Source organism: Aptenodytes patagonicus, chromosome 1 (assembly GCF_965638725.1).
Source record: "Aptenodytes patagonicus chromosome 1, bAptPat1.pri.cur, whole genome shotgun sequence".
NCBI lineage: Eukaryota > Metazoa > Chordata > Aves > Sphenisciformes > Spheniscidae > Aptenodytes > Aptenodytes patagonicus.
Window position 1 is genome coordinate 130,732,601 of NC_134949.1, and position 25,060 is coordinate 130,757,660.

Sequence of the window (25,060 nt, forward strand, 5' to 3'; positions counted from 1 at the left end):
TGCTTTACTACAATGTTCTAACAGTTGGGCTGAAAAACTAATCGCTAGGGAATACCTGAATTTAAGCAAAAATATCCTTAAAGCTGAGAGAAAAATTCTTCTATTTTTAAAAGAAAAAAAAACCACCAAACAAGCCCTAAATTTGATGGCAATAATGCAAAATGAAATTTCAGTATAAGATGTCTACAAACTTGGCATTTCAGTGCCAGAGAAGAAAACTTCATACGTTATGGAAGGACGTACATATTTATTAAATGGTTATCCTCTGTGATATGCACACATTGTATTGTAATCAGTAAGTACACTTTCAATATTAGAACTTAGTATTAGAACACAATATAGACACCCAATTCTGAGGCACATTACTTCAGCAAATAAAAAAAAAAAGATGCAGAAAGGTATCAATACAATTTGGATAACATAAAACCAATTAATTCTTAGTATCCAAGGAAGATTACAGAGGAAAAAGCGATGCAAGAGATGGGGGAGGCAAGTATCCCAGACCTGTTCGGAGGGAGGAAAAAAAAAAAAGAGTTCCCCGTTAGTACATTAAGATACTTCCTGAAAAAAGCAAGTCATTCCTAGGCTTTGCTCCAACCTCCATGAATCGCTGCCTGCAAAGCAACCGTGACTCGATCTTCGCGGATTGTGCTAGAGGGGCACTGACCTTCACATCAGCATTCACAGATCAACTGGGCTGTCCGGCTGGGAACAGCTTACCAAAGCTCAGGCCATGTATGGTGCAGTTAATACGGTCATTCACCCATTTTAGATATACCGAGTTATCATCACTACCTAATTGCTCCCTTTGGGGGGGGGGAAACTGCCGCAAAAAAACCTCTCTTGCACATGCATAGATTTGTGTGTCCAGTAAGGCAGCTCTGGAAATAACTCAGAAGAACAAGAGAATTCCAGATGTTAAAAATATCATTTAATTAAAGAAACATAAATCATACCAAAAAGTTTAAGCCACTTTTAGTTAATACATTTGCATTTATTTTAGAATATACTCTACATCTGAGTAAAAAAGTTTTAAATAAACTCCAGTACATGTACAACCGTGGGACTCGCCATCCGTCCCGCGACGGAGGGATGCTCGTTAGCCCACTGGGTTCCCTCCCGGGTAACAGAAGCAATTTCACGCCAGTTTTGTTATGTTCATCGGCTTGTGTTGAGCCTCCTATCTGCCAGCTACGCCACCACCTCGTACACGTACGGGTTCGGCCTCCCCACCCGGGGAGGCACAGCAACCGCTCGCCCCAGACCGTACAATTAAAAAAAAAGGGGGGGGGGGGGGGAGAAATAATTAATAAACTAGTATCGATTAATTTACACCTCCCTCTCGCTTGTGCGTTGGTAGAAAACCGGCTGCAGTCCTGGGAGCGCGCAGGGAAGCCTCAGCCCCGGGGCGCAGCCCTCCACCGCCGCCGCGGCAGCAGCGCCGGGCGGGGACCCGCCGCTCCCGCCGCCGGCGGGCCGGGCGCCCCCTTCCCCGGCTCCCCCCCGGCGCTCACTGCCCCCAGCTGCTGAAGCCGATCTCCTGCTTGTATCTGTTGGTGAGGACGTTGGCCTTGCGGGTGAGCTTGGAGAGGACCGAGTGGAGTCCGCTGAGGTGGTAGTGGAACTGCTTCTCCAGGTCCTCCTCCCCCTCGCCCTCCTCGGCGGGCCCGCCGCCCAGCTTGTCCTTCTTGCGGGCCGCCTCCTCGCCCGCCGGCGGCTGCACCACGCCCCACTCGATGTCGTTGCGGATGGACTTGAGCAGCACGTAGTGGCTGTACATGTCCCTGCGGGAGAAGTAGGGGCCGGGGTCGCCGGGCGGCAGGGCGGCGTCCCGCTGCGGGCAGACGGCGCCCGCCGCGTCCAGCTCCTCCAGCAGCAGCGGCACGTCGCGCAGCAGGCTGGGCACCATCACCGTCTGGTCCATGTTGTTGACGGCGCCGATGAAGCGGTTCATGGCGTTGAAGAGGGAGTACTTCTGGCTGTACGAGTCGCAGATCTGCATCATGCCGGCGGGCGGGCGACCTCAGCGGGGCGGCTCGGACCGCGGGGCTCCTCCGGCGGCGACCTCCTCCTCCTCCTCCTTCTCCTCGCTAGCGGCACCGGCCGCCCTCCGCCGCGGGCTGGGCTCGGCGGCTCCTCGCGAGCAGAGTCCTGCTGGGAGGCGGTGGCGGCAGGCGCCGAGCTTAGGAGCTGTTCTCCCCCCCCCCTCCAGCCCGCTTTCCCCTCCCGTCCCGTCCCGCCGCCGCCTTTATCCTCGGCCCCGTCTCCTTTTTTAGGCTTCCCCTCCCCGTCCCTTTTCTTCGCCCCTCCGCCCCGCCCCTCCCCCCCCCCCCCCCCGCCCGACCTCCCGGGGCGCCCCGTGCAGCCGCCGGGGCTTGCTGCTGCCGCTCCCCTGCGAACAAAAAGAGGCAAAACGCAGAAAAACCCCCACCCAACCCCGCAACTCCTCCCGGGAGCCACGCGTGGCGTGGGGCTGGGGGGCGGCCGAGGGGAAGGCGGCCCCACGCCACGCAGGTAAATTATTCAAGCGGCCCCCAGCCGGCGTGGCCCGGCCGAGGCACCGAGCCGCCGCGGGGGAGGCACCCACCGTGGTCCGGAGCCGCTCACCGCCGCGCCGTCAGCCCGCCGCCGCCCGTGGCTGCGCTCCCATCCCCGGCGCGGTATTTATAGCGCGTATCTTAAAGCAAGGTGTTCCCCAGTGCCACCCCCCGCGCCGGCACGCCAGATAAAGGCGGCGGGCGGCGGCCGCGCCGCGCCGGCTCCGCCTCTCGCCCCGCACCGGGGGAGGGCAGCGCGACGGGGAGGGCGCCGGGACCGGCCGGGCCGGGCGGGCGGCAGAGCCCGCCCCGCGGGCATCCCGCTCCCCCAGTGGGACCCGGCGGCGCGGGTCTGGCGTTCGCCGTGGAAACTGCGGGGCTGGGTCCCCGGGGGAGCCGGGCGCCCACCCGCCCGTTCCCGTCCCGCGGCGGCAGCCCCCGCGCCCCCACCCTGAGAGAAGGGACCTCCCGAGCGCCGGTAACGTCCTCCCCGCCGCCCCGGGCGGGGACGGCAGCGAGGGGCACGGCGCCGCCATCGAGAAGCGCTTCAACACCGCCCCCCGCCCCACTCCGCTCCTCGGCGCCAGGGCAAGCGGCCCCGAGGCGGCCGGCGCCGGCCGCCCCCCTCCCCCGGCCGGGCCGCTACCCGCCGGGCGAGGGGGGGAGCGGGAGGCGCGGCTACGCCGGGCGGGGGCGGGGGCGAGTGATTGACAGGGCAGGCGGCGGGGACACGCGGGCTCCGCGTGCTGTCCGCGTTCGCCCGGGCCGCTCATTGGCTGCCGGGCGCGCGGCGAGCGTGACGGCCGCGCCGCCCGCCCCGCCGGCTCCGCGTGCCCCAGCGGCAATTAGAGCGGGCCGGCGGGGAGGGCGCCGGGGTCGCAGAGCCCGCCGGCGCTCGGCCAGGCTCGCGTCGCCGCCTCCCTCCCAGCAGCCCGCCGAGGAGCCGCGGCTCCCCGCTGCCCTCCCTCGCCGTGCCGTGCCGGCCCGAGGGCGGGGGGGGGGGGGGGGGGGGGGAGGCGGGGAGCGGGCGCGCCCTTTCCCGGGCGGCCTTTGTCTGGCGGCCGGGGCTGCGGAGGGCCGCCTGCCAGCGGCCGCGGGGCGGCCGGCGTCACCCCACAGCCTCGCCTCCGGGCCCGGCCAATCGGCGGGCCGCCCAGCGGCCCGGCTCCGCCGCCCCCTGCCAATCAGCGAGCCTCGGCAGCAGCCAATCGGAAACAAGAACCCCCTCCCACACACCCCCGTCCGCCGGCTCGCGCGGCCCTGGTAACAGGCGAGTCGGCTGGAGGAGCCGCCGTGGGTCACGTGGGGCAGAACGGCTTGGGGAGGGGGGAGCGGCGCGCGGGGGGGGGGGGGGCGGGCGGGTGTTGAGCGCGTTGCCGCGGCAACGGTTCGACCAACCGCAAGAGGCGGGGGCCCCGCCGCCGGGGCCTGCGCGGCGCCGGGGCGAGCCCGCGGCCGCGGCCCGGAAGGGCGCGGGGAGGCGCCGGGGCCGCTGGCAGCCGCGTGCGGAGCGGCTGCGCGGGGGCGTCCCGGAGCTCGGCCTCACCCGCGGCCAGCGGAGGCCGGGGGCTGGGCGGATAGGAGAAGCCCGACAAACGGGCCGGCCTGCGCGGCGGCAGGGCCCCCGCCCGCCGGCCCGCCGCGCCGCGCCGCGCACGGTGCGCTCCGCTCCGCCCGCGCTTCCCCAGCGCCTGCCCGCAGCGGCGGCTCCGCGGCCCGGCCTGCCGTCCCTCCCGTCCCGGGTGCTGGAGGCCGATGCCTCGGTGCTCCCCACAGCCTCTCCGCCCCCCGGCTGCTCCAGGCTTCCGCCCGGGCCGCAGCCCGACGGGGTGACAGGCCGGTTCCCTGGGCACGGGGTGACAAACCGGCTGTCTGCAAGACGAGATCGCAGCCGGGTACCCTTTGCCAGCAGCACGGGCGCTGCGAATACTTGCGGCTAAGCAGTTGCAAGAGAGACGGGCTGGTATAAAATTATGATCTGTTCGTGGATAATTCACTACGGGGGGAGGGGGGGACGGGAGAGAAAATAATCTCACCGGGCCAGAAAATTGGCCACAACATACACTTGCATCTCTGTATAGGCACAGTGCGTTATTAATACACCATTAGCGGTTTTGCTGCCTTTAATTGAAATACAGCGTGTGCTGAACATTCAATAAATTGGAAAAAGAGAAATCTTTCGAAACGAGAAAGTGGTTTATTGTCCAACTTCCCTGTCCAAATTAAAACAAAAAAAATGTCTGAACAAATTAAAACTGAAGACTTTACCTGTGGTTGGAACATCCCAGCTGGGGAGGAGAAAAAGTTGACAGAAATAACCCGGCTTGAAACTGCGAACAGGGGAAGTATGTGGTCGTAGCAAAAGCCAGATGAGGACGCGCGATGTCTTCTGTGCGATGATACTATGCAAATTATGACCTGAGCATAAAATCATTTTCATCCCCACCTGCCCTCTTTGCTCCCCAAAATGTATAGCCACAGGGCCTGCTTCCACCTTTGACTGAATGTTGCCTCATTTTAGCGTAGTGCTAATACCGTGCTGTAGCCTGTGCGGGCATGTGTCTGACCCATTAGGCTGAGATAGATCATACTCAAGTCAAACTCACAGCATAAGGCAATCGGCTTTTTTTTTTTTTTAACTTCCTTATGTTCTGATCGATTTTGATATGCAGTGTAAATGTCTCTGGTATGTATAATGTATATCATTAACAAAAGCCTGAGTAGGTTTGATTGCTCTTTGGTTAGAACGAAATAAAGGAGCACGTATTTCTAACTCCGGTGGTATGTAATTGCGATGGCTGTGCACACGAGAGAAAAAGAAATGGCACTTTTCTTTTTCCCCTCCCGTTAAGAAAAGATGATCCCATTTGTGGCACAAACTTCTATATGCAAGCAGCATTTTTTAAAAATATTTCCTCTTTAGAATGATCCGATTATCGTGGCCATGAGGCGCCTGGAAGAACAGTCGGCTAGAAACCCCTTATCTTGTGTCCTGAGCAATAAGGAAGCTTGCACATTCGCTACCTGGCAGTCCAAGAAGGTGTAAACGCTTACCTCCGCCCAGCACAGGGTCCTGGGTAAGGAAACAGAAGCGACAACACGCAAAGGTAGTCCTTATCAAGCACCTCAACTGGATGGAGCGTTCCTGACGTACAAGCCCAGCAGTGTGAAGGTGAAAACGCCTTTCCGCTTGAATAGGTTTGGTACCGCTACTCAGGAAAGAAGGGCTCACATATAAGTTACTATATTAGCTAAAAACCTGTAATTTTCCCTGAAGTGAGTGAGAGCTGGTGGTGTTCAGCCCTTTCTGGACGAGGGCCTTCTTTCTGTGGCCGACTCCTGAAGAACGGGGGCGAACTATCACTATTACTGTTTAGCTGTTACTGTCACTGAGCTATTACTAGTATTAACTAGTTAACTGAGCTGTACATCAGTATTTACCCACAGTAGCACTAAAGGTAGCGCTACAAAGACTAGCTATGGGAACAATGCTGCTGCTGGCCTTTCTCCTCCGGCGACATTAGCAGCTGCGCAGTATTTTTCAAGAAAAGACATGATTCTGTCAACTTGCGTGGGTTTTCGTAACATTTGCAAGGCCTATCTGAACTCTCTCTTCAGTGGCAATGGGATAACAAACCGTCTTTGTTAACAGTTTTCCCAGGACGCATGCTGGCATGAAATAGGTGCCACCGGCACGTTGCAGACCGGCGATGGCTACACTTTGGCAGTTAGGAAGTTGTTCTGCTGCACAGTGTTTGCAAAATAAGATGAGATCTTGTGTGGGCGAAAAGTGATAAATATGTGCAAATATTTAGTGTTGCATTCTGCAGCCTGGGAACACCATTTGGGCCGGCCTTGTAAGAGCAACATCTCTTGGGAATTTCACTTGCTCTCATAGTTTGTTGTCGATGTGACATGGCAGATTATAGTTCAGCCTCGGAAACTGCGAGTCGTTTCCTTCTATTCCTATTTGACATACATTTTTGCTCAAACTTGTGAACTGCTTCCATCATTTTGGGTGGCAGTACGGTTGCATGCATTTAACACTTCTCTCTCCTCCTTTCTCTTTCTGAAACCGAGTCCAGTTGTACCAAACTCTGAACCGAGGAAACCCGCCATTTCTCATCCAGAAGGAACGTATGTAAATTTATCGTCTTAATTGATGCATCTCCCATGAGTTTCATATAATCAGCCCTTGTGGCTTAGCGTGCTAGTGATCAGGGTAAGCAGAAATCTAATATGTTAAAGGAATACAGACCAATTTGTCTAAGTCCTGCTGAGATCTGCGTTGTAACTTTTGCAAAGATTTACTCATCTCTCTTCTATCTTTCACTTAGCCGCCTTTTACTCCTGTTTCTGTTGGTCCTCCGTGAGCAGAGTGATTCTCCAAAGCGGACGGAAACCTCTGAGAAGGCGTGCAGAGGGGTCAGGAAGAGGACATTTGGAGAAGGGAGCAGCGATCGTAAATCCCCTTTCCCTCTGGCACACATGCAAATCTGAGCGAGACCGTACGCTGCCAGGAGCGGCACAACAAGGGCTCCGCGGCGTCGCGTCTCGGCGCAGAGGAGCAGTGTTTCGTGTGCGTGGTGAAAAGCACGGGAGTCCGGCGGGAGCTCTGCTGGGAGCAGGAGCAGGGAGCAGTGCTGGGCAGGGAGGCGGCCGTCTCAGGCGGCTCCCGTGAAGCCGCCCCGAGCCGCCTGGCTCTGCAGGTTGCACCTGGGTCTCTCCAGGCCTGCCAAGTCCTCGCTCCCTCAGAAGCATTCCTGCAAACCATCGCAAGTTCAGCTTCAATCTGTTTGCCGGTCACTGTGTATTTTCAGGGCTTGGGATCCCTCCCAAGCGGTGCTCGGCTAGCATCAGGAGGTCAAAACAGGCTAAAACCCCCCATAAAGGAGCCGACGGGATAAGTGCTGCCACGGTGTTGTTCGCATGGCCTGTGCGTAGCATCCCTCTCCCCTACCTTTTGCCAGCCTCATCCGTTTCCCCTGGAAGCTGGTCGGAGCAGGCGCTGTGGTGTGCAGTGCCCAGGACAACGGCGGCCCTTTTCAGATGGCTCCTTAGCGCTGCCATAATAAGCCCGATAAATAAAACATGGCTTGCAGACACGGATTTACTGGAGAGGGCTAAGGGGGCTGTAGTTCCCTCATTAGTATCTCCCGGTGCAGCATGTGTGCTCCTCATTATGTGGCACAGTGGCGGTTGTCTAGTCATCCACGATGAGGCTGCAGCCACTCCAAGGATATGCCAGGGATCCCAGGGATTTTTTTTTTTCCCTCTCCTGTGTTAATAATAGGAATTTACAAGAAAAAAAAAAGATCTTGAATATGAAGAGGATGAAGGGGGAAAGGCTGCAACTGAGTCTGATTTTCTCTCCCTTGCGTCTCTGTAAGTCAGCAGCAAACGCAGAGAAATCCATATAGCCGTGCTAATATGGAATTGGCATGAGTAGGATCAAGACCTCTGGACTGCACAAACTCTTATTTTGGGGAGCTTTGTTTCCCTTCACTCTAAAATGCTGCTTGTAAACTTGTGGCCAAAGTATAAACTTCATCCTCTCCCTCCCATTTTTCTTCTTCTGTTCAGGGGAAAAGAATCAATTTGGCCAATTTCCAGTCCCTCAAAGCTGGGGACTCGGGAATCTGGGTAAATCTGAAGAGGGTTTGCGGAGCTTCGATCCAACTTTTCTTTCCGGCCATCATTTAAAGCCCTCCTACCTCCCGCATACAAGTTGCAACTGCAACATCGTGGTAACCCTGTGACCGAGAGGCATGAGAGTCTCCTCCGAGACTGTAATCTCACTCTGAACAGCTCTCTGGCGGGTGCTCGTGGGTGGCGATACATCATGCCGTTTTCTCCTTTAGAGGTTTGCGGTGTCATCCGCACCGTGATCCCTGCCCTGCCTGGCCAGTGCTGGTAAGCCAGAGCCCGGGGCCGGCCTGGGAGCGGGTTCCCGGCGCAGCACCGCACGGCTGAGGCACGCGCGGGGTCATGAGCGGCGTTAGCAAAATCAGCCCCTTCCTCTTTGCAACCCTGCCCACGCTCGGGCAGAAAAGATACCTGTTTAGGATGGCAGGAGGCTTCACTGGCGTAGCAAAATAATCCTCAATAAACTCGTGACTTTCTGTAACGGTATTTAATATGCAGATAGCCAAACGAATGCCACCATGATATATTTTTATGGACAAATATTATATATTAAGCCCTGATTTATACATTTGAGCGTAATACCTGGGGCTCTGAGGAGAGCCTTTAATCTGTCAGTGAGGCAGCACGCATGCTAAAACGCAGAGTAAATCTGCACGGGAGCGGTGAACCGAGCACAGCATATATCAGAGTTCTTCCACCTGATAAAATTAAATACACAAGACCACCTTTCTGTGACATTAATGGTTTGATACGCAGGGGCTGACATCAGGAAATACCGATCTGCGCTTCCCACTCTGACCATAACCTGCAGCGTCCCTGCTGCTTCTGCCGTCCCCATCCCAACACGTGGGGAGGGTGCCACCTCAAGCTCCCAGGAGAAGTTCCTGGGTGAAGGAAGGTCTCTGCCCACGACTTGCCCCCTCTCCTCCCATCACCCTGCCGCACCTCGCCTTCCGTGTGACTGCCTGGCTGCAGCCGGGGGGGTGCCGGCGCCCTATTTCCCCTTCGTCAGCACGTGGAGTAAGGTGAGCATCGTCTCGGCATGGGGTTCTGCATTTAATAATCTCACCAGCTCAACTGTTTTTATCTGAATCTCCCTTCTGAACCGATAAATCTAAATTGCACATTTTCTAAACCGCTTAGCTTAGGGGTAAATCTTGCACGTATCCTCAAATGACTAGCTGGTGTCTTCTGCACCTGTCTAGCACCATCTACTGTAGCTTTTTTATACCGTTTTCCTTTCCCTTCCCATCTGCAGGCTTAGGATTCCTGCAGGAGCTGCTTTCATCCCGAGGAGTTTGTGGAAGAACGGGAGCTCTGGTTTTGTTCGAAAGGCCCGGGGCTGGCATGATGGTGAAACAAATACAACACACGTTCATCCTATAGATTATATTTCCTCGTTTTAAACCAGTGACCTGATTTTCAGTGCCTGGCTTGCTGTTGATAAATTTTACGCTCTTCTCAGTGCTGAGAAAGAGAAGATGGAGGAGAACAAAGGTGGCCCACCTTCACTGAAGCTTTCCATGCTAGCTGGTGGAGCAAGAATTAGGGACGTGGCAGGACGAGGGGCTGGAGCAGAGCTTTGTGTGGGGAGGAGAGGGTCTGCATGGGAACAAATCTTCCGGTTGCTGCCAGAAGATGCCGAGGGGGAGACATCAGCTTGGATTTCTACCATCTGATGGGGAGTTACGGGGTGGGACTAGAAGCAGCAGGATTTTCCTGTGAAAGTCCTCTCTCTTCTTGTTACATTCAGTATTAAAGGGGAAGCTGCTCTGAAAGAACACCCTACTTTTCCCAGCTCTGCAGTTCAGAGCTGACATGGAGGCGTTATGTGTCCTTCTTGTATGCACTCCTATTACAGTGTGGTTTTGGCTGGAGGATGTTGTATGGTTAAAGACGACTATTACGACCAAAAATAGAACCAGAGCTTTCCGACTGCCGTGACTATTATGGATTTGTATGATTAATATTTAGTTGCTTTACAAAAGGCACCAAAAGCTGGAAGTCAAAATCAGAACAAAGTTGTGCTAAGGATTGCATATAGCTTTTTTTTTTTTTAAATAAATCTGTTCCTAATGAGTATTTCTGTAGGTGATAGATTAACATAAAAATACTGCAGTCTGTTCCAGGGTTGTAAAACACAAAACAAGGTACATCATACATTTTTTTTGTTATTGAAACCCAAATTATTGGTTTGAAACTAACTTGTTTCAATGGCAAGTAACATATTTTTCCACAGTCCTTGTGAAAACTGGAAATGAGGTAGATTTGGCATCTTAGCCTATGAAGTTCTGTGGCAAATCTGCAAACCGAAAGACCACAGGGTTTTGTCCTGGCTTTGCTTCTTGATGAAGTTCTGAAAAGAGCTAAATTAAATCCATGCTTTAGCCATATGTGTAATTTTGTTCTACTGGAATAGCTTATAGCTGTCAGTGAATTTCTCCATACTCCCAGCATTGTGTAAGGGATGATCCAAGAGCCTGAAGATTACTCTCTCCAGTAGTACCATGCGTTTGCGAGTTTAAAATTATTACAACAGCATTTTTTCATTTACGTGGCTGGAGAGAATCTGTTTTTGCAGTAAATTTGTATTTCAAAGCAGATTTCTGTGTCCATCATTATTGGTGGTTTACAAGATTTCTCTTTCCCCCCCCCCCCGTTTGGGGATGTGGGAGCAAATGAAATAAACCCATCATAAAAAATAATTTTGTCCAGGTGGAACGTAAATCAACCAAAAAAATATTATTCTATACGGCAAATAAAAAGCATATGCTGTATTATTTAAAGCACAGCCTCTGTATTCACATACAAAATTAATGCTACAGTGGGAGGTAAAACTGATGGAGGCAGACAATGAAAATACTAGGAGTAAAACACGATGCCAGGAACAATTCAAGCAGAGCCACTTGCAGGGTCATGGTCATATTCCATTTCAAATGGGCATGGAAATACACTGTGGGTTATTCTTCTCCAGAGATGCACAGATAATAAGCACCTGCTCCCCATGTCTACTCTTCCCTTTTAACTGTTGATTTATTGGATGTTTCTGAAAGCTGTGGTCAGGCTCGTGAGGGATATATAACGTGGTGCCTGCAGGAAGAAGTGGGAGCGGGCAGACGAGCTGCCACGCTCCCCGCCACTACCGCGGGGTGAAGGGCTGAGCGGGGTTCAGAACAAAAGCCGGCTCCTCTTCAGCTTCCAAGTGAAAGGACGCTACTGAAAGGTAAATCAGCAGTCTCCCTGTACTCACTGAGCCTGCGTCGACACCTAGGAAAGTCAGTAAAAAATCCTAAACTACGTTCCTCACCTCAAACTAGAGTAAATGGTGGGTTCAGAGGAGAGACATACAGTGTTCGGCGGTCTAAGGCACCAAAAGGGATCTTTTTCATCACTAGGTATTTGACTTCCACAGCATCAAGGAGACTACCGGAATACGTATCTACATATCTATAAAACATATTATTGCATGTGTTCTAAGGTCATCTTCAGAACAGCATTAGGAATCCAGCCTTCTTACATGTGTAAGAAGGTACATACCACATACGACTACTCCATACTACACTGGAGACTGTACCACCAGCAAATTTTTTATACTCATCCTAGTTCTCGCAGGGTCGGGGGCGGGGGGTTCACTCCATTCCTCCCCTAAACTGACAAACAGCCCCACTAAATAAAGGATGAACATAATCTTCAGATAGTGATGAAGCTGGGTCACTACGAAGAGACTTTGAATTGGTAAGATGTTTTTCCATGTAATTTAATTAAAAAAAAAATTGCACAGAGAGCTTGCTTGGTGTAAGTTACGCTCTTTCACTCTTCCCTGATATTTTCTTCTCTGCAGCAGGAGTGGAGCTTTGCAGCTACGAGGTCTTGAGATGTTCCAGTCACGGAGGTCCGTGAGATTTAGATGACACCGCATGCCCATTTAGAAACAAAAGAAAGAAAATGCTGTTTAATTAAAAATGTGAATCTGGAAATGTAGGGCTATTGAGAATCATTCTGAACTGCACATTTTACATAGCTGGCTAAGAAAAAGGTCCACTGTAGCAACTGGAGTAATGCATGGTTCAGTTCCCCTATGATGGTAGGCAGTTTATTAACCTAGAACTACAAAATCATTCAAAATAACATTTGGCGATGCTGAACTTCTGACACAAATCCCCCGATGTAAGGAAACCGAGAGGGCAGCCGCACAGCCTTCCGCTGAGCCCTGCTGTGTCTTTAAACGGCAGCAAGAGAGGTGCACCGGGAGCTGGGATCGGAAAGATAAAAGAGCAGTGTGGGAGCAAAAAACTCTTGCGTTTTAACCCAGGCTCTGACTCCCACTATGGTCCTGAGCCGGTCACCTTGGGCCAGAGATTCAGGCGTTAAGCAGTCACAGTGAAGGCCAGGCTTTAAACAGAGCTCCCTGTGCTCATTCCTGAGCCCCTTGGACCTGACTTACGCACCCAAAAGAGCACCGAGGTGTTTAAAAATGAAGTCCTGATGGTGCATGCTGGGGTCTTTTGAAATAGGATCCCTAAGGTCTGATCTTGCAAGGTCACGATGGAGTTGTGAGCATGCCCCGCTTATAGCTCTACTCGTGCTACCTCTCAGGCAAGGTAAGCACTGACTCATTTTTTCTCGACTGCAAGGGACCACAACCTTGGCCACTGCATTTGCTTCAAGGACCTGTTGGGGCCTTCCTGCAGGAGCAGGGTCCGCAGGACCCACCTCCTTGGTTGGACTTGGCATGTCTCTGTAATGGGGAGCAGCACGGCTGCATCGGTGTGGAGCTTCACCTTTGGTGTGATGGTGCAAGCCGCTGTGCTAGCAGGGCTTGACTGCTTTTGGGATGCGAGCTCGGTGTCTCTGCGTGGCGCTGCACTACGTTGCGCAGGGGTGCCAGCTTGCCTGGGACTACATCAGGGAGCTCTGCACCATGTTCCATCCCACGCTGTCGATGTGCCCTCTCTCCATTTCATATCTCGTGTTTTTTCAAAATGAAGTTACGAGGAGTTTCAGGAAGTACGCCTGACTGCGAGGCCTCCCGGTAGATTTTACAGCCCAACAGTTGTATTTCGTTTTGCATAAAGCTCTATCTTCTCTCTTTCTCAGTGCCTCATGCGATCTGTCCTTGACCATCATGAACCAAAGACCAGGTTTTTCACTTCTGCATGTACCAGACCTTAACCAAAGGTATAGTCTGAGCGACACAAAATTACTCACGTGCCCAGCGAGGCAGAAAAAGATCATGTCTTCCCACACAGGCTTCCTGACCTGGGTCTGGATTCATCAGCACTCACGCTGTAAATCCCCCGGAGATGAACCTGCCCCATGTAACGTGACTGGAGGGCAACGCTGTCCTCCTCTACCACGGGTGCTCGCAGCAGGTTGCCGCAGGCCTGGTAGCCAAATCTCCTCAGCGGATTTCCAGGTGGGCTGCTGGGCAGATGGGTGCACGGGCAGAAGGGAAAATCAGGCAGACCTTACCGCTTGCCTGGCAGGTTGGTTCCTGGTCATCAGAGGATTTTTGACTCCATGTGAATCTTTTTCTTTGACAGACCAGTTTCAAGGAAAACGTGTTTCCCAGCCTGACCTGCACGCGTGCATCATGTCTGCTCTACCATGTAACTGGAAAGCAGATTTGGGGCACAGGTCTGGCGGAAAGCACTGCCAAAAGTACAAAGTAAACATACCTCCCAAAATGGGGGGAGGTAAATTTACTCTCTGATGTCTTTCAGCTCTAGTAATTTCAACCGGTCTAGTAATCTCAATTGTTATAAATAACACTGCAAATGTTCCCCAGCAAAAGCGTTATCTTTCGGCTGACGGCGTCCCTTTAAGTGCTAAGACACGGTTGTGCCAAGTTTTTGCTGTAGCCAAATGGGACTAGATTGAAATCAATAGCCCCATTTCGCCTGTCACTTACTTAAGCTTGATTTGAACCCGTGTTTGTAAAGCTGAAAGGCTTTTCTAGTCCATCGTTACTGTGCCTCCCACAGCCAGCCCACCTGTGAGAATTTCACATTCCTACATTTTAAAAAGAAATATGATGGGCAATGAAAATAAACGTTTGTTTTGTTTTAATATGTTTAATTCAACACTTTTCCTGTTATTAAGGCTGGGCTAAAATGAGATTGCTTGGAAAGGAGACACATGTGCTCAGAGCGGAGACTTTCATAACTCATTCAGAGTTACTGGTCTTACCGACAATATTAGTGATAAAAATTTACTATCCATTCCCACTTGCTTCACTATCCATAGCTTTATTTTTAATTCATATTTGTCGTGGTTTAACCCCAGTTGGCAACTAAGCACCACGCAGCCGCCCGCTCAACCCATAAGTTGGTTTATACAGAGTGAGACAGTGTTATTTAAATAGCCAAGGATGAGCATAATACATCTTACTTGCTAAAAGCCCACACGAGTAGAAAGCAGGATTTTTTCATGTTAGCCCTGTCCTGTCCTGAAGGTAGAAATAATCTGGACTTGGCAAATGGCATGGCTTCTTTCAACTGAAGAGAAAACACCCTTCGGTTAGCGTATGTGCACTGCCCTCTCAGGCTTACTGCTGCCTTTTTATCCCCAAGTGCAAAGTTTGGGACTCGATAGGGCCCCATCGTTTGATGAACACCTATGCTGAGCTTCCTAGGGGAAGGTCACTTTGGGACTGTCATCAGCACGTCATAGAAGGCGGGGGAGAGGGGGAAGGACTGAATATTGCAAGGATGGAGAGAAAAATTAAAGGGAGGGACACAGCTCAAAGCTTCTGCAAAACTTTCCGAGTGAAAGCTCTGTTTTGGAAGTCACGCTTCAGCAATATGGGCTCACCTGCTCCCAAGGAAGGGGACCGCACCTAAGGCGTCTCCAAGGGGGTCGCATCATGACCGTTAGCATCCAGAGCCTTGTAACACGCTCTCTTGCAGCTGTAGGGGAGAGGAGTAGCATTCCTGCCATCAGCTCTCTGCCTTCCCAAGCATTGAAAGGGCAGAACAGTTTGGCTATCACCTTCAGATGAAACTGTACAAGTTGCAATCTCCAACTTACATCGATTCTTTGAGGCCGGCAGTTAGATATGGTGTGGGAACAGAGGTTATCCCTAAAATGGGATAAGCTATAGTGTTGCAGTTGTGAGGAGGAGTTTATTGACATGACCATAACCTTAACTCCCTTACAAAAACCAGAAAGGTAACTTACTGGCCTGCCCAGAGATCAGTGTTTTTGATTTAGACCTAAAAGATTTTGGTTATTTGATCCAAAACCGGATCCTGGAGATTCCACCTTTCCCTCTGTAACTCCTTTTAGCATAAACAGGTATTATCTGCACACAAGGAAAAGGGAGCACAGACTCCTAATAAAAATACTTCGCAGCTTAACTGCATAGGTGGTAGCTTCCCTCACATAGTAAAACGGCCAATGCATAGACTGACATAAAATTGAAAGGAGAGGTGTTTCCCCGTGGGACTATTAAATGTAAATCTCTTTTTGTTCAATAAGGAGACCAGACAAGTTTTTCCACCCAGTTGCTGGGTAATCTCTTTTGGAGTGAGGACTGCTTGTCTTGCACAGGATCTAGAGCTCTTGAGGGCAACTGCAGAGCAAACAACTAATGCCAGCAACAGCAATAAGAAAAATAGCCACCTATACATCCATACCGGCCTTTATGGTCTCCTCACCTACGGTATTTGAGAGCTGCACCCGATCTTTAAGGCGCGCTCTCTGCGGTCGCAGGTTACCCCTGTGGTTTGAAGGCAGGAGGGAGGTCAGGCGAAAGGGCAGGGGGGATGCACAGCCCACCCTCCGCGGGATGCCCACGGGCAGGCTGTACCCACAGCGACCTGCTTTTGGGGGGCCGGTGCGGGCCGGGAGCAGCAGCCCGGGCTGCGCTGCCAAAACTGACGCTGTTTTGCCATCTAGTGCCGAGGGTCCAGATTGCAAGAGCCCATCGCTGCCCGCCCCGCTCCCGCATGGCCAGGCTCTCAAAGAAACCCAGTTTTATGGCCCAGCTAGAATTACAGGAACGTCAGCTTTTTTTTTTTAAACATTAATTTGCATCAATATTTTACGTGCCGTAATGGCTGGATAACCCCGGCTCAAAGAGGAGGTATTTCGTGTTGTCGATAGCAGTGGGAAGGGGATAAATCACCGCTGGCCACACGAGCTATCTGTGGCTCGCTGGGAAACCCTTCCCTTGCCAATTAGCTATCGCCTAAAAGTAGATATTTAGTGTCATTCGGATCTCCTGATTTAGGGCTGAAACCGTGACGGAGCCGAAGCCATTAGCCGAGCGCCGCTGCCGCTGCTCAACTTGTTTGGCAAATGAGGCTCCTTCGGGTTGTGAGGGATGTGATTTACACGGGGAGGCTTGGGAGCAGAGCCAGGTGAACCGCTTTCAGTGACAGTGAGTAATGGATCTGATCAATTTTGCGGGCCCTCCCCCTCCTCTGGTAATCGTCCATGAGTAGGTCATGATTTTCTCACTTTTATTCATTCTTCTAAATTATTTGGTGAATAATTTCAGTGAACGTAGGGCTTCCTTAAAGGATGTGCAAGCAGTTTATTGAGGGAGTCCCTGGATCAAAGGGATTTTAGCTGGTTGACTGGAAGCACAGAAACACTGTACTAAGCCTTTTGGTCAAGATACACAGGGGTTACCCACGTGTTTGAATTTATGATTTACTTTCTGAAATCATTCTCCCCTGTTCATTTAGAATGTGCTGTGTCTACAAACTTTGGGGCCGTGACATTTTTAAGACTATAACTAGATATGAAAAAATGCCTGCAATGCAGTCCAACCTAATTTCCTATAAAATACAAATTAATATTTGCTGAACCTTTTAGTTTTAGTTTTAATTTCAGCAAATTCTAGTCACCTCCAAAATGGAGAGGGCAGAGATAAGTGAGTTTGGCTGCCCCACCATCAGTTCCCAGCACGTAGAACTAAAAAGTCTCATGCTTCATGAACTGAAGTTAACAGGGGGCGGGGGGGAAAGGAACAGATTTGGGCTTTGAATAGCATTCCCTTAGAAAAAAATATCTCTGTTGGTAACCAATTTCCAGAGGAGCTTTAGAAATAATTTCTGGTTTTGTTATGTAAAACTTCATTCTGCCGTTGGATCCACACATACGTCTTCACAGACATAAGAACTTGTCATGGGGGGGGGGTCGGCTCTGCTTGGGTAAAGAACAAGAACATAAACCATATGCCAAGCACGTTAAAAAGTAGATGATGATGGGACAAAGCAAAAAGAAGCTGAGTTGAGCTGGGGACTGAGAGGTAGTCAGAAAGAGTGAAGACAATGATAATAAACTAGCGAGCTGTTTTCAGAACACCTCTGCTGCTGCACAGGAAAACAGGGCAACAGCCGTACCACCGTGAGGAAAACTTGGCAGCTTTCAAGTAAAGCCGTACCACACCCTGTAGGCTTGGTGAGCTATGAATAATACCAAGGTTTAATTTTACATGCTAGCACAGGCTATATTGTCATCTACAATTCAAATCTTTACTTAGGAGGTTATTGGGTTTGCTATCAAGAGAGAATAACAAAGAAGTGTTTGAAGACAAGATCCAGTGAGACCTGGTTTTCTACAAATTCATGGCTTAAGGCTGAGCACCTAAGAGGACGTTGTACTGTGTAATAGCAGTTATGCTCACACTGTACCTTTTCCCTCAGCTGGGAACATTAATGGGGTCTTTTCCATCCACCTTCCTGCTTTCATGCAACCCACAGGAAATTTCTGTCTTGGACATCTTTGGCCCTCTGTCACGTTTGGTTAAATTGGCCAGTGAATTTAAAAACTCTTGAGGTTACCTGGGCTGAAAATCATCCGATGGATTGAATTAGTCTTGCTTCCTTAGCAAACTCAAAGTTAATCAACATAGAGTTGGAGGGGTGAAGACTTCAGCCTTCAAAATGGGATTGAAACGCAGCAGAAAGGATGACCTTTTTGAAGCCAGGCAAGCATTTTCATCATTATCAACAATAATGACTAATAAAGTAGTAACAATAACAGCCGACCTTTTACATAATAGCTTACATCTCGAAGTGCTTTTCAAGCTTCTTTTTTCCACTTTTAGAGTAATTTTCTCAAAGTGCATTACATTTTTGCAGCGTTGCTGAAGTCCAGTCCCTCCTTGGATAGGACAAAGGCGATCACGTGGATTGCAACACATTACACATCAGTGGAGGGAGAAAAAATTTTAGACAAAGACATTCAGGTAGATTCCTGCTCTGACATAAAATGTCAGGGTTTCTTTCGTATTAAAGCAAGGAAGCCAGGACTTAAATGGTAGACATCTTAGTCAGTGTTTTCTTGGCTAGACTAGGCAAACTGTGAGCATTATTGCAGATAAGACACCCCAAAGCCAATCTCCCATCAATACAAGGAGCTGAGTTTGGATCGGAGTTGTGCTGTGAATGCATGAGCACAGCAGAGTTGATTTTATGAGATGTGCAGTGGTGTGCGATCGCAGAGATCCTGAAAGATACAGAGCACGCACCAGATAACGCCTCAGACCCAAAGTTGTAAATGCCCCTCTTCCACGGACTTGAGTGCCAAAGATGTGTTCAAAGGCAGAGAAGCGGCCATTGAAAAGCCTTTGAAAGTATTGCTGCTGAGCTGCAATTCAGTTTAACTTTTGGGGCAGGATGGGTTATATTTGTTCGTATTCTTACAGAAATATTAGCTCTGGAGTCTCTGCATGTATGAGGGTATATATACAAAGAGACAGAGAGAAAAAATTACTGAATGCTTTATATTTTACTCCTTACAGGTTCTAAAGTTGGTGGTAGTTATATGTTGAGAGGAGGCTGAGCTCTCATCACTCACCTGCCATCAGCACACAGACATGAGTGCTTCCTCTGCAGTTTAGTGAACACACAGAAAGGGTACTGTAACACTTACTAATTAGTTTCCCTTTACAGTATTTCATTAAGGTATTATTATTATTATTGTTGTTGTTATTGTTACTATTTTTCTCCTAGTGAGTGTGCACAGCAAATGACTAAATAATTTGGACAGACAGCGTGATTGGGAAAGAAAAGGGTTTCTAAGCACTTCATTTTCCCCCATCCCATTCCCTCCAGCAAGACGAATAAAATCCCATGGTTTTCATGCAGAACCTTGTGCAGGAGACAGGCAGCAAATAATTAAGCATTCCTTTCCAACAGCCCAGCTTAGGCCTTGTCTGCAAACACGCAGATAATGCCACTGCAGAAACGAGGCGTTAGCGGCTGCGATAGCTTACCAGTACGCCAGAAAGTGTAGGAGGGGGCTGCACGCAGTCAGCGCTTGCTCACTGGCCCGATCTGTGTCAGAGGGTCGATGCCAAGCACGGCTAAAGCCTGGTGGATGGGCATAAACAGCAAAGTGTAGCGGGCTTGTATAGGGGTCAACACCTGGATGAACTCTACAAGCATCAGAGGGAGAAAGGAGTGGCACATCTTTAGCTTTCCCTGGGTTCATATGAGAGCAAGTTAATGACATAACCCATGTCCATCTTCCTGAATTAGACACAAGGACAGCTAGGAGATGCTGGAGCAACCTCAGATACGGTAAGCCTACACCAGCTGCTGGTGTTATGCCAGCTGTGATGTGCTGAGCATGAAGCTGATGGAGCAATGTTCAGGGGATCCTGACTAGCCAGCTCTCCATCCAAATATTCCCCTCCGATAAAGGAAACTTCGATGGCTTCTTGAAAGCTCCTTAAAGCTGCAGAAGTGCAGTTATTTTTTGGAAGGGCATAGGATAAAATGATGGATGTGGCTGGAGGTGGAATTGAGATGATAAAAGGATAAACTAGACCGAGGTTTCCTTCTGTACTTTGGTGGTGCAAGCACCACAGATAGCTAAACTGAGGTGTAGGACTTCAGAGAGACAAAGACAGATGAGGAAAGGGCTGAAGCACTTTTCAGAAGGGCTGAGACACTTTTCTATATCAGTAACGCTGTGTCAAGAATGCTCTTCCGTTTTTGTGTTCCCAAAATAACAATATGTGAAGTTGTATGAAGAATGTTTGATAGGAAATACTAATTGTGTGTAAAGCTACTTCTGGAAGTTCTATAAATGAGCTTTTCAAGCAACTTACAGGGGTGAGAGGTCAATTTTCACTGAATTTCAATGGGATTTGTGCATCTGTTGTTTCACAGTCTTGAACAAAATTCTAAAACTGTTGGTTTTCACAGCAGCAATATTTAACTGCTTTCTTCATACTGTAGTAAAAAACATTCAAATCCTTTAACTACAAATCAATATAATGGACAAAAATTACCATTTGAAAATTGTAGGCTACTATATTCATTTGAAGAAAACACTCTTAATCTTGCTAATCCCTATTCAAATAAATCCAGCAACTACTTTAAGAGACATATAATGATCTAATGTACTCAGCCAGCTCTGTGTCTCCTTGAATAACTCAAGGGGAGAAAAAACAAAACAAAACAAAACAAAACAAAACAAAACAAAACTCCAGCCAATTCCCAGATGGGGATATGGCACAACTTAGTAAATTGAAGTAAGATGGGAGACAGTTGGAGGCCCTTTCAGAGGTCAGATTTTGGTAGTTAGAAAGGACGGCGATAGTCAGGCTGTGATAAAATCCCAGCTACCAATCACCCAGAGCAGACTGGACCTAGAAAAGCTGTGGGTATCCAGGAGTCACAGCCTTACATTAAAAGCCTGTAAATAGTTTAGTTAACTCCACAGCTCTCCTGTGTTTGAGATACGAGTTATTTACTTGGGAGCATTACTAGGGTACTTGGGCACGAGCATTGCTGGAGTACTCGGGTTGCCACGAGGAGCAGCAGGGATTTAACACCACTGATCTGAGCCCCTCGGTCAGCTGCCTCGGGCTGAAGAGCCTGCACTTGACTGCCTTTCAGGGTGGACACAGGGGTCCCTCTCACTGTCCATGCCGGGACTTCAGGCTGTTTTCTCTCCATTTCAACGTCAGTGAGCAGAGTCATTGCAAAGCGCTTTCCCACACTCCCCCTTCCACGCTTTCCTTTTCAGCATCGTGGGAAATACCGTGTCCACACTTTTCGTGAATACTCCCTAAATGACTGAATGTTCACGTTGGGAATATGTAGGGGGATTGATTACACCATCCTTTGCTTTGAGGGTTTGTTGCTGGTTACAGTATTTCCTCTTTGGCTGCATTTCTTTCCCCGCTCTCCCCTTTTTGCTGGAGATACAGCACATCAGGCTTTATCATGTTCAACATGGGAGGCTTCTGCTTTCTCCAAACCATTTGACTGTATCTCATCACGCTGAACACACTGACAATTACCGGGTGGCACACTGGCTGCTAATTTGAATTGAAATTATTCTTCTTCCAAACTTCCAACGTAATTCCAAAGGCACTCACGGTTACCTGCCAGGGTGCTACTCCCTGCCTTTTCCTTTTCTGTGGCAACACAGTAGTTTAGGAGCAATTTCTACTAGGATGCTACAGTGTGAGGGGATGACCATCAGAAAACTGCACAGTGACCTACATGGCCTGGCACATCTTTCCAAACTGGTTCCCTATCCTTGTTGTGCCTCCTGCGAAGCTCACAACAGGGTACAGCTACTCAAGCTTGTATTTCTTGGGTGACACACCACCTCTCCTTTCTTTAGCTCTCCCTGTGGACATCTTGCTCTCTTTCAATGACTTTTTTTTCAGTTTAGCAGCTTTCCAAAAGCAGAGACACTTGATCATCATCTCAGCTTCACCAAGCATGTTAAGCCTGTGCTGCACATCAACAAATGTCACACTGTTTGATGGATTACAGTTTAAGAGTAAAAATATGGCCATCCTAATGAAATAGACGCTTACGAAGGTGGGAACCAGAGACCATGGAACATTTTACAGTCATTGCCATAGCTTGGCAAAGTCCTATTATTTATTTACAGCTGCATTTTGGCCTGTAGCATGAGCCTGATTGTAGTGGTTGAAGGGGAAGGAGGAGGAAATACTGAATGGCGATGCTGGTAAATGCTTCAGATCCTTGCTCTCAACCTTTCTCTATGTTCACTGCTCTAGCTGTCATACTTATTCTGTATCTGAGCAATGCAGTTGCTTTAGTAAGTGGTTTGAGTTGCACCTCTGGGTGTGAACACGCTGACCTACTTCAACCTCCTTTGCAATTTCTAAATTTCCCTGTTTACCCTTTTCATTCTCAGCTTGTTCGCTGTTGCTTATAATCAGCAGGCTTTACTGCCTTTGTGGTTGGTTTCTCCAGACATAATTAAATTGTCTGGGATTGACATCTGGCTCTGCTGAGGTTTGGGTTGTATCTTCTTGGCTGCCTCAATGTCCTCCTTGATTTGGGATTCTGATCACTGCCTGCCCCCCCATGGCACATCATCAATGGGTGCTTTCATTCCTGCAAGACTCTCTTGTGCCTACAGTAACGCTGTGAAGTGTTTCTGGCTCTCAAAGCACTCCGGAAGGTTATTTCAAGACTCAGTCTCAGCTGTGGTGTCTGTTGTGCATGCTGGAGCCTCCAGCAGGACTGCATCAAGCTACAGCAATTTATAGGGGTCCCCGGCTCTTTGCAGGAGGGCCGTGAGCTCCCCAGGGCTGATGTCTTCACCTTCACACCCAGCCGGAGCTCTGATTTGGAGCGCCCCTTGGTCCTTCGGTGGCTGATAAAATCCTGCCAAAATAGCTGATTTGTGGAAGAATTGTGTCTCTTCCTGCTGTCCGTGATCTTGCCTAAGGGTCAAAGCAAGACCTGGTACCTCTCCTGCCCCCCTTCCACTCCTCCACTGTTACAAAACCTTCTCTTGTTTCGTATGCTACAAGCTATGCTATCTGCGCTCTTCTTCTGCAATGCTTCTTTTAATCCCTTAATTTCAGGTTTGTGAAACATTGCAGGTGGTAGCAAGAACAGGGCTCGTCTTTTCCGTGACATACCTTTATGTCCCTGCGTGACAGCCCTGTGCCTTTCATAAGAATACAGTTAGTCCCCTTGCTCCTGGGAAGGCTTTTCGCTAGTTATTGTTGTAGCTTTTGGTGACGTGCACCCTCTTGGTCTTGGGCTTAACAGCTCAGGTACACGCAATCTCATGACCTACTGCTTTTCTTTGTCAAGTTCATTGACTTTAGTGGATTTAGTGACAGGTACCCAATCTAGAGATGTCCCTCACTGGAAAGTTTGACTTTGCAAGTTTTAATCTTCATATTAAATTTCCTGAGTTTTGTGGTCCCATGCTTGCTTGTGTAGCCGTGGTTAGCTATGACTGTCACTATACGTTTTCACTAGTGGGAGGCTTAAAAATTGGCAGATTGTCTTCTCACTGCACTTGAACTTGCTCCTATCTTTCCTGTAAAGACCCTTCACATTCTACCTTCACCTCCCAGCTTTTCCCACTCCGAACTTTTTGTGATTGTTTCTAGATGGAAGCTCTTCAAAGTATGCATCCAATCTCTCTTGTTATCACTCCATGTAGAAAAGGTTTCCCCCTTTCCCTTGGACTTTGTGTGCACTTTTCCTCTGTCTGCTTTACTCTGGCATTTCCAGCCACATGCTTTTTGACACTTTCCAGACATCACGTTACAGTTGTCTTTGTCCATTTCTGTGGCAGGCCATGTTGCTTTGCCCAGTGTGATCTTTGCACCCATGCAGAGGTTGCCATGTATCTGTATTTTCTATAGCCCGATAAGGAGACATTCTGCACGCCTGTAGGGTGCTAAATGAAGATGTGTTGAGAGCTGATCAGTTTGGAGTTATGGAGTATCTTTAATATGCCAGATTAACAAGGCTAATTATTTCTTTTAAGTCTGTTTAAAATATGTAGGATTTTTTTTTCTTTCTGAGTTCTTATGCAGAACATCGATCTTTGGTAGACCATTTATGTAAACGTGTCATCTCTGAAGTCATGTTCTTCCCTTCGTACCATCACTCTCAGCCTTGCAGCTCCAGCCACCACTAAAACCAACAAAAAGTGCCACTGACTGTACTGTTTCCCATTTTCCTACCAAGAGGCAGGCCTTTATCTGAATTTTTTTCCACAGCACCCTTCCATGTTCCCTATATTTAATCTTTTAAGCCTGGCAGCTGATCTCTAGTAAGTAAGATTTCTAAAGTAAGCAAAGTAAACTCGTACAGCAAGCAGCCCTTCAACGCCACCATGCTCTATGGCTGTGTTCTGGAGCTGCTTCTCTGCTCCGTGTTCGAGGCGCCGTGAAAGTCAGCTGGAAACCTGGTGCCTCACAATAACCCATTAGGAAATACAGTCGCTTCAGATTTGCTGCTGGGCTTCACTGGAGATTACCTCTGTGTGCAGCGACTGAGCCTTGCGCTGCACAGGCTCTTCCAAATTGCACTAAATGAGACGTCCTTTATCTGTGACGAAGTGGGAAATTGTATTATTAGCAAGGTTAGTTGCTCTGATCTCAATCAGGAGGGCAACGTATTAATTGTACCCTTCCTTAATTAGGCAGTCTTCTCCCAAGCATCTGAGCTGCGTGAAAGTTCAGGTCCTGCAGCGAGAGCCCTTAAGGAGCCCTGGCTGTGCGGCGCGACGGGCAGAGCTCTTCCTGGGAGAGGCTGGAGCTGCTGTGGCCTTCAGACGCTGGCGAACAAGCTTGTTAAACAGGAGGAATATGTAAAACCCCAGTCTTGTGCCTGTGGTCATGACTATATAATGAGAAATCTTTTTTTTAAGCCTGCGGTTTTGGTGCTGAAACCTCCGGGTTGAGTCCCCCACGATGATCAGAGTGTCTAACTGTGTGTTTCAGCAGTACCTCGTTTACACCTGGGCTCATTAGTAAGAGCAAGATTTACAGAAACAACCACTGCCAGAGAGATGGGGCTCCTCTCTTCCTGCATTTACCTCCCTGGCTCCTAACTAAAAGTGCTCCTGGGATGAAGGGAGTGGACCCACAAATATTTGGCATCCAGCATAAC

The 25,060-nt window shown here is 49.6% G+C and overlaps 1 protein-coding gene across 2 annotated transcripts; it reads right to left on the reverse strand.

Annotated features, from left to right (window-relative positions):
* Nucleotides 1-223: 223 nt before the first annotated feature.
* On the reverse strand, nucleotides 224-2,773 carry MID1IP1 (MID1 interacting protein 1). Of its 2 annotated transcripts, none has more exons than XM_076355450.1 (2): nucleotides 2,588-2,773; nucleotides 224-2,151 (listed from the first exon to the last, which is right to left on the reverse strand). In XM_076355450.1, exon 2 carries the CDS (start codon nucleotides 2,003-2,005, stop codon nucleotides 1,511-1,513), a length of 495 nt encoding a protein of 164 aa, XP_076211565.1. In that variant the 5' UTR covers nucleotides 2,006-2,151; nucleotides 2,588-2,773; the 3' UTR covers nucleotides 224-1,510. The 2 variants fall into 2 exon arrangements, with proteins under 2 accessions (XP_076211565.1, XP_076211575.1); XM_076355460.1 differs by having other exon boundaries at nucleotides 224-2,154.
* Nucleotides 2,774-25,060: the final 22,287 nt, after the last annotated feature.

Coding starts and splice junctions, on each gene's coding strand:
- MID1IP1 (XM_076355450.1), bottom strand. CDS start 2,005: ATGATGCAGATCTGCGACTCGTACAGCCAGAAGTACTCCCTCTTCAAC.